The sequence below is a fragment of the Protopterus annectens genome, chromosome 15.part0 (assembly GCF_019279795.1).
Source record: "Protopterus annectens isolate FY-2018-M chromosome 15.part0, PAN1.0, whole genome shotgun sequence".
Lineage (NCBI taxonomy): Eukaryota > Metazoa > Chordata > Ceratodontiformes > Protopteridae > Protopterus > Protopterus annectens.
The window spans coordinates 66,533,160-66,543,110 of record NC_056749.1 but is presented as its reverse complement, the minus strand read 5'-3'; the positions used below and the strand labels follow the sequence as shown (position 1 = coordinate 66,543,110).

The 9,951-nt window shown below is 37.0% G+C and overlaps 1 protein-coding gene across 2 annotated transcripts in view; it reads left to right on the top strand.

Annotated features, from left to right (window-relative positions):
* Nucleotides 1-9,951, top strand: part of F8 (coagulation factor VIII) — a 2,728,596-nt gene that overhangs the window by 1,419,681 nt on the left and 1,298,964 nt on the right. For both annotated transcript variants that reach the window (XM_044057714.1, XM_044057713.1), the window contains one exon: nucleotides 6,786-8,769. In XM_044057714.1, the coding sequence (XP_043913649.1) occupies nucleotides 6,786-8,769 (1,984 nt within the window). The remainder of the gene's footprint in view (nucleotides 1-6,785; nucleotides 8,770-9,951) is intronic.

Genomic DNA, 9,951 nt, shown 5'->3' with positions numbered 1-9,951 from the left:
TTCCTTACTTATTGTATATATTCACTCACACCCTGTACCATCACTGACAGGAGTACCTTCCTTACTTATTGTATATATTCACTCACACCCTGTACCATCACTGACAGGAGTACCTTCCTTACTTATTGTATATATTCACTCACACCCTGTACACGTTTTCATAGTCTGGCTTCCATTATTCCAAGATTTTGCAGTGGTCAAAAACTGTGGCTGCACTTCTCCCTGAGTGGAATTTACACATTTGTGTTTCATTCTTCCATATTATTTAGTCTCATTTGCATCCGCTATTACTTTCATCCTAATACTGTCGCTCAATTCTATGCAGTTACACCACTATCACATATAATACAGGCAGCGGTATTTCCAGGTTTTTACAACTGTGCTCAGTGTGTCTCCAAATCTGCCTCATCCTGTGTATAGCCATTCTTCACACGAAACTGGTTACTGTGCCACAAAAGGTGACAGAGAGAATCAGAACAAACATGAAAAGTTTACCTCTTTACACATATAATGTAAAAGTTTCAGAGTTTCTAGTATCACCATCCTCATCTGATGGAAAACATTTTTTTTCTTAGTCACCTATATTGCCAAACATTTGATGATCTCTAATGTTTTAATCAACTAGGTTTCTAATTAACATTTATTTCACTAATTATTTCTGCTTGTCATGTTTACCTGTATCTCTTTACTTTCAATCTATTATTTATAATATAATACGTCTGAAATGACTTCCTTTGTTTCTATCATTCTATCTTTACTGCATATTTATTCGAACTTTAACGCTATATCACCTACATAAATACTGAAACATGGCCCTATGGCAATTTCTTTTTCTGCTACTTAAAATAGTCTGACATATTTCCATTCATCCTTTTTCTTTCTTTTATCTTTCCAATCCAATTTCACAATCATTCAGTTTATATTTTCTTTAATTCCTTAAATCATAAGAGTGTATGACCAAGGCTAGCATAATCTTTAGATAGCTTTTCCATATTATGTCCACTAATGTCCTATGTCTACTGTGTCCCTTATAATGTCCACTGGTAGTCCCATATTATGTCTACTGTGTCCCATACAATGTCCACTGGTATTCCCATATTATGTCCACTAGCAGTCCCATATTATGTCCACTAGCATTCCCATATTATGTCCACTAGCAGTCCCATATTATGCCCACTAGTATCCCATATTATGTATACTAGTATCCCATATAATGTCCACTAGCATTCCCATATTATGCCCACTAGCAGTCCCATATTATGTCCACTAGTGTCCCATATTATGTCCACTAGCAGTCCTATATTATGTCCACTCGTGTCCCATATTATGTCAACTAGCAGTCCCATATAATGTCCACTAGTGTCCCATATTATGTCCTCTAGTGTCCCATATTATGTCCACTAGCAGCCCCATATTATGTCCACTACCATTCCCATATTATGTCCACTAGCAGTTCCATATTATGTCCACTAGTGTCCCATATTATGTCCACTAGCAGTCCCATATTATGTCCATTAGCATTCCCGTATTATGTCCACTAGCAGTCTCATATTATGTCCACTTGTGTCCCATATTATGTCTACTAGTATCCCATATTATGTCCAATAGCAGTCCCATATTATGTCCACTAGTGTCCCATATTATATCCACTAGCAGTCCCATATTATGTCCACTAGTGTCCCATATTATGTCCACTAGCAGTCCCATATTATGTCCACTAGCATTCCCATATTATGTCCACTAGCTGTCTCATATTATGTCCACTAGTGTCCCATATTATGTCTACTAGTATCCCATATTATGTCCAATACTTGAGTCCATATTATGTCCACTAGTGTCCCATATTATGTCCACTGGCAGTCCCATACTATGTTCACTAGTGTCCCATATTATGCCCACTACCAGTCCCATATTGTGTCCACTAGCAGTCTCATATTATGTCCACTAGTGTCCCATATTATGTATACTAGTATCCCATATAATGTCCCATATTATGTCGACTAGCAGTCCCATATTATGTCCACTACCATTCCCATATTATGTCTACTAGCAGTCCCATATTATGTCCACTAGTGTCCCATATTATGTCCACTAGCAGTCCCATATTATGTCCACTAGCAGTCTCATATTATGTCCACTAGTGTCCCATATTATCTCTACTAGTATCCCATATTATGTCCACTAGTATCCCATATTATGTCCAATAGCAGTCCCATATTATGTCCACTAGTGTCCCATATTATATCCACTAGCAGTCCCATATTATGTTCACTAGTGTTCCATATTATGTCCACTAGTGTCCCATATTATGTCCACTAGCAGTCCCATACTATGTTCACTAGTGTCCCATATTATGCCCACTACCAGTCCCATATTGTGTCCACTAGCAGTCTCATATTATGTCCACTAGTGTCCCATATTATGTATACTAGTATCCCATATAATGTCCCATATTATGACTAGCAGTCCCATATTATGTCCACTAGCATTCTCATATTATGTCGACTAGCAGTCCTATATTATATCCACTAGTGTCCCATATTATGTCCACTAGCAGTCCCATACTATGTCCACTAGTGTCCCATATTATGTCCACTAGTGTCCCATATTATGTCCACTAGCAGTCCCATATTATGTCCACTAGCAGTACCATATTATGTCTACTAGTGTCCCATATTATGTCCACTAGCAGTCCCATATTATGTCTACTAGCAGTCTCCTATTATGTCCACTAGTATCCCATATTATGTCTACTAGTATCCCATATAATGTCCACTAGCATTCTCATATTATGTCCACTAGTAGTCCCATATTATGTCCACTAGTGTCCCATATTATGTCCACTAGAAGTCCCATATTATGTCCACTCATGTCCCATATGTCCACTAGTGTCCCATATTATGTCCACTAGCAGTCCCATATTATGTCCACTAGCAGTCCCATATTATGTCCACTAGTGTCCCATATTATGTCCACTAACAGTCCCATATTATGTCCACTAGTGTCCCATATTATGTCCACTAGCAGTCCCATATTATGTCCACTAGTGTCCCATATTAGTATCCCATATAATGTCCACTAGAATTCTCATATTATGTCCACTAGCAGTCCCATATTATGTCCACTAGTGTCCCATATTATGTCTACTAGTATCCCATATAATGTCCACTAGCATTCTCATATTATGTCCACTAGCAGTCCCATATTATGTCCACTAGTGTCCCATATTATGTCCACTAGCAGTCCCATATTATGTCCACTAGTGTCCCATATTATGTCCACTAGCAGTCCCATATTATGTCCACTAGTGTCCCGTATTATGTCCACTAGCAGTCCCATATTATGTCCACTAGTGTCCCATATTATGTCCACTAGCAGTCCCATATTATGTCCACTAGTGTCCCATATTATGTCCACTAGCAGTCCCATATTATGTCCACTAGTGTCCCGTATTATGTCCACTAGCAGTCCCATATTATGTCCATTAGTGTCCCGTATTATGTCCACTAGCATTCCCGTATTATGTCCACTAGTGTCCCATATTATGTCCACTAGCAGTCCCATATTATGTCCACTAGTGTCCCATATTATGTCCACTAGCAGTCCCATATTATGTCCACAAGTGTCCCATATTATATCCACTAGCAATCTCATATTATGCCCACTAGTGTCCCATATTCAAGGGCCACTTATTACCATTATAGACCTTCATCTGACATATTAGTCATGAGCTCTCTAGTTTGTCAATATTGCCACATGGTCTCCATTCCTTTTTCTTTTTACTTCTTGTATTATGTTATCTGTATATTTGTTCCAAATGGTTACCTCCATCTGAAGTTTCATAGACAGGTCCAAAGTTTCCAGGTTCATTAGTTTGCCCTTTATCTGTCAGCAGTATCAAATCATCCTTCTAAACTACTGTAATTTGTATATGTTCAGCCATAATTCTTCCAATAACATTTTAATATTTGAGTATTAACATCTGGCCCCATGTAATTGTCACTTAGTGTTTTATGATTCCTCTGACTTATTCATATCAGTTATCATTTCTTCCTCTTTACACTGTACTTTCTCCAGTAATTGTTAATCTCCTAGTATGTGTATCCTCCTGTTTGTTTAACACTCAGACAGTGATTCTGTCATGGTCATGAGATCTTTAACTGATATATACCATTTTAATGGGTTACATTTCTTTTAACATTTCAGAGTTATTTAAATATGCTCTTTAGTTTCTAAATGTCAGTTTTTGCTAATATCCCACTTTCTTTTGTCTAGTCAAGAACTTATATTTGTCTTCAGACTGATGACACATCTTGTGTTTTTCATTACTGTTTCTTTTTTTCTTTATTTATAATCATTGTTTTTACAATTCTGTTTCAAGTTACAGCCAAATCACACTTTATTTTCTTATTGTTTTTGATATTGTAATACCATATATAAGTAAAGCACTGCTGTCAGAATTGGTACAGGGTGTGAGTGAATATATACAATAAATAAGGCACTGCTGTTAATGTTGGTACAGGGTGAGAGTGAATATATACAATATATAAATAAGGCACTGCTGTTAGTGTTGGTACAGGGTGAGAGTGAATATATACAATATATAAATAAGGCACTGCTGTTAATGTTGGTACAGGGTGAGAGTGAATATATACAATATACAAATAAGGTACTGCTGTTAGTGTTGGTACAGGGTGAGAGTGAATATATACAATAAATAAGGCACTGCTGTTAGTGTTGATACAGGGTGAGAGTGAATATATACAATATATAAATAAGGCACTGCTGTTAGTGTTGGTACAGGGTGAGAGTGAATATATACAATAAATAAGGCACTGCGGTCAGTGTTGGCACAGGGTGTGAGTGAATATATACAATAAATAAGGCACTGCTGTTAGTGTTGATACAGGGTGAGAGTGAATATATACAATATATAAATAAGGCACTGCTGTCAGTGTTGGCACAGGGTGTGAGTGAATATATACAATATACAAATAAGGTACTGCTGTTAGTGTTGGTACAGGGTGAGAGTGAATATATACAATAAATAAGGCACTGCTGTTAGTGTTGATACAGGGTGAGAGTGAATATATACAATATATAAATAAGGCACTGCTGTTAATGTTGGTACAGGGTGAGAGTGAATATATACAATATATATGTAAGGCACTGCTGTTAGTGTTGGTACAGGGTGAGAGTGAATATATACAATATATAAGGCACTGCTGTTAGTGTTGGTACAGGGTGAGAGTGAATATATACAATATATAAGGCACTGCGGTCAGTGTTGGCACAGGGTGTGAGTGAATATATACAATAAATAAGGCACTGCTGTTAGTGTTGGTACAGGGTGAGAGTGAATATATACAATATATAAATAAGGCACTGCTGTCAGTGTTGGTACAGGGTGTGAGTGAATATATACAATATATAAATAAGGCACTGCTGTTAGTGTTGGTACAGGGTGAGAGTGAATATATACAATAAATAAGGCACTGCTGTTAGTGTTGGTACAGGGTGAGAGTGAATATATACAATATATAAATAAGGCACTGCTGTTAGTGTTGGTACAGGGTGAGAGTGAATATATACAATATATAAGGCACTGCTGTCAGTGTTGGCACAGGGTGTGAGTGAATATATACAATAAATAAGGCACTGCTGTTGGTGTTGGTACAGGGTGAGAGTGAATATATACAATATATAAATAAGGCACTGCTGTTAGTGTTGGTACAGGGTGTGAGTGAATATATACAATAAATAAGGCACTGCTGTCAGTGTTGGTACAGGGTGTGAGTGAATATATACAATATATAAGGCAGTGCTGTTAGTGTTGGTGCAGGGTGTGAGTGAATATATACAGTATATAAGTAAGGCACTAACGTCATTGTTGGTACAGGGTGTGAGTGAATATATACAATATATAAGGCACTGCTGTCAGTGTTGGTACAGGGTGTGAGTGAATATATACAATAAATAAGGCACTGCTGTTAGTGTTGGTACAGGGTGAGAGTGAATATATACAATATATAAATAAGGCACTGCTGTTAATGTTGGTACAGGGTGAGAGTGAATATATACAATATATAAGGCACTGCTGTCAGTGTTGGCACAGGGTGTGAGTGAATATATATACAATAAATAAGGCACTACTGTCAGTGTTGGTACAGGGTGTGAGTGAATATATACAATATATAAGGCAGTGCTGTTAGTGTTGGTACAGGGTGTGAGTGAATATATACAGTATATAAGTAAGGCACTGATGTCATTGTTGGTACAGGGTGTGAGTGAATATATACAATATATAAGTAAGTCACTGCTGTCAGTGTTGGTACAGGGTGTGAGTGAATATATACAATATATAAGGCACTGCTGTTAGTGTTGGTACAGGGTGTGAGTGAATATATACAATCTATAAGTAAGGCACTGCTGTATGTGTTGGTACAGGGTGTGAGTGAATATATACACTATATAAGTAAGGCACTGATGTCACTGTTGGTACAGCGTGTGACTGAATGTATACAATCTATAAGTAAGGCACTGGTGTCAGTGTTGGTACAGCGTGTGAGTGAATATATAGAATAAATATGTAAGACACTGCTGTGTATATATAAAAATTCCTGCTCAGACTTGACTAATACAGCAGTTCTTTATAGTTTAATGTAAAGTGAAACACACACTTTGAGTTCTCCTTTTCTGAATAAACTGTATAATGAGTGGGAAGTAAGTCAGGGGCATCTCACCATTTTGATTCTGAAAGAGGTCTTATGTTTTTCTTCTGGCAGGTACATGGATAGTGGGTTCAGTAAATGCTTTCTTCAAAGACAATGGTATGAGAGGCACATACACTGTCACCACCTGTGAGTCTGTACTCAGGGCAATCGGTGATGATGATGAAGATGAAGATGAAGATGATGACAATGCTGACAATGGTTATGGTGCCACAGAACTATCTGGCACCAGAACTGGAAAGACCTCTATACCTAGAAGTATTGGTAAAACAAAGACGTGTGCAAAAAGGCAATGCCTGCTCCAGCAAGAATTAAAGTCTGCAGGTCTTTCTAATAGCAAATTAAGGAATTATTTCAATGTGGAACTATGTCAAATGCATAAGCATATAGACAGTCTAACAAATAACAGCAATAATGCAAGCAGTCTTTTAAAAAAAAAGACAGACACCAATAACCATGATGATTTTGAACACATTCCTTTTGAAGTTTTAAAAACTGCAATCTTAGGAAAAGGTGAAGGTGATGTGAAAAGAACCAATCAAGCCCTTCAGAACTCACCACCACTAGACCATAACAGGAAACTTGGAGAAAAAACGTCTACGAACAACATCTTAGAGGAAACCCTGTTTGCTGCGATGAAAACCACAGGTGTTGAGCAAGTGAGTGATACTTCCAAGGAATCCATAAATCAGGCAGTCCTTCAAAACTGTGATGAATACACTGCTTCTTGCAAGCAGTACCATGAGAACAAATTGAAGAAATTTACTACTGCAGCAATGCCCCAAAAAATAAAGCTCTCTGTCAAAACCTTGCAGGAGTCTTTTGGCACATATACTGAGAGTACAGGAGAAACGTTTGTTGTTACAAAACTTGCAGAAGCCAATGAACACCTTGCTAGGCAGAAACAAAGCGACATTTTGCCTGAGATAAATAATACTGAATACGTCCTTAAGGGAGCTGATGATTTTATAAAACACAATGGCATGGTGCTTAAGAAAAATGAATTCAATACACACATTTTGGGAACATTGTCAGAGCTGCAAGGAATTAATGCAACAGATCAAGCTGAAAATAAAAATCCTTTAGGTATTTCCAGACCATTCATCAGTTTGCAAGAAACATCAGAAGTGCAGCCATGTAACAAAACATTTTTAAAAGCACTTATAGGTTTAAAAGAAATAAGTGAAAAGCAGTTTCAAAACAATGCTAGTTCAACAGATATAGCAGGAATTGTTAATCTAAAATACGTAAATAGAGAGATCGTAGCAAAACAGGAAAAATCATTGTGTATGTTACAGATGTTACAGGCAACAGATGCCAATGGAACGTTCCAAGCAACAAAAAATGGAACTTCCGGAAGTATTTCAGGAAAATACGAACTGAAAGAGAACAAGAAATATGAAGTCCCAACCACCATTTCCAGAAGGCTTACTGCTAATGATTATATTTTTAATGGCTCACTAGAATCTAAAAACACTGGTAAAAATAAAACTTACAGTGGAAAAATGCTTCCAAGCATTATGTCTGACCAAGCAGAAAGCATGGAACAGTCACATAAGCCTAAACATTACCTGATGGAATCAGAGTTCATAGACGCCCTTAGTAACCACACTCTTGATCAGTCATCAAAAGATAAAGCGGTGTCAAAGAAGCAAGCCTTTGAAAATTTAGTGCATAAAGTAATCTTGTCAAATCTGACCAACAAATCAGGTAACAATACTGCTTCTGTAAAAATGCCTGCTATAAATGGTGAACATCCTTCTTTAAGCACCAGTCAGAGGAAAGCACCGTCTCCCAGGAGTTTTTTGAACCGTGCAGGTGGCAGTTACCTGTATGATTCAATTGATGGACTTCCTGATGAGGAACATGACTATGATGACAGCACAATATTTACTCAGGATTATGACTACAGCGATGAATCGATTCAGCCTTTGGATGCACGCACTTCTGGTGGCAGAATCAGATACTATTATATTGCATCCATAGAGATTATGTGGGATTACGGTTTCAGTAAAACACATCCTTTTGCTGAACCCAGGTATGGATCCATTTCCTGACTGTAGCTATTTATTGTTTTTGTTGCATGTTTATTTTTCCATGCATAGTCCAACACAGTAGAGCATTATAAGTGCCCATGTTTAATTTGTCTACTCTAGAAGACCATAAGAATGCTGACTGTTAATGTCCCCATAAGAATAATTGTGCATCTTGATCTACTTTTTAGATATTTTATTTCTGAAACCGTACCGGAAAGAAGTGTTCATAACTTCTGAACTGTAAAACAACCACACAAAAAGTCTAGATCTGAAGGATGATCCTTATAATGATATAACCGCTGCTATTTCAGCTGTGAAGTCTGATTTTGTAACCAGCAATATTCATAGCTGTTATGCACATTTTTAAACAATCAACAGTTTCTCAGTAACCATAGTATTTAGACAAAGTGTATGCAATTTATGTGCATGCTAGCTTCAAAATGAGACCTCAACCAATGTTTTGCCATGCTCACTTACTGACATAATGACACAAATCTGATAACTATCAGATGTCTCCAATCTGTCAAAGAAAAAACTTCCATCCCCGTATTTTCATTAGATAGTGTCGTGCATTTTATCAGATTTGTCTGGACAGATGTTAGCTTCAAAATGATTACCCATCATGGAGCCATACCCCTTTCCAGTTGTATGACAAATGTCATAATTTCATAATCTGAAACATTCACAAAGTATTATGTCTGCAGGCTTACTGCAGAGAGGTCATGTATTAGATCATATTTGCCCACACTGATGTCAGTTTGTCACTGGTACATTACAATGCTTTCCATACAGCTTGGTTTGCAAAGTTACCATGTATCTATGATAGCAATGAATACTTCATTAAGTATAATTATAAATAAACTACGTCTTCTGCTGTGTTCTTCTAAAACACTACAAGAAGAGATACCTCAACTGCCTTTTTCCACTCACTGTTGGCTGTGACAATGAGTCATTTACAAGAAATCCATTATATGACTTATGGCAAAAATATTAAAATATGCACATTTTCATAATCACTGCTATAAAAAAACTTACAAGAGTTGCTGTTGTTTCCCTGTATGGTAAAAAATCACATAACCTGTACAAATACAATGGTAATCTACAAATCAGAAAGTATCAGTAATGGCTATATGTACAGTAAGAAATATCTTTATATAAAACTGTAAAGTACCACACCAAATGCA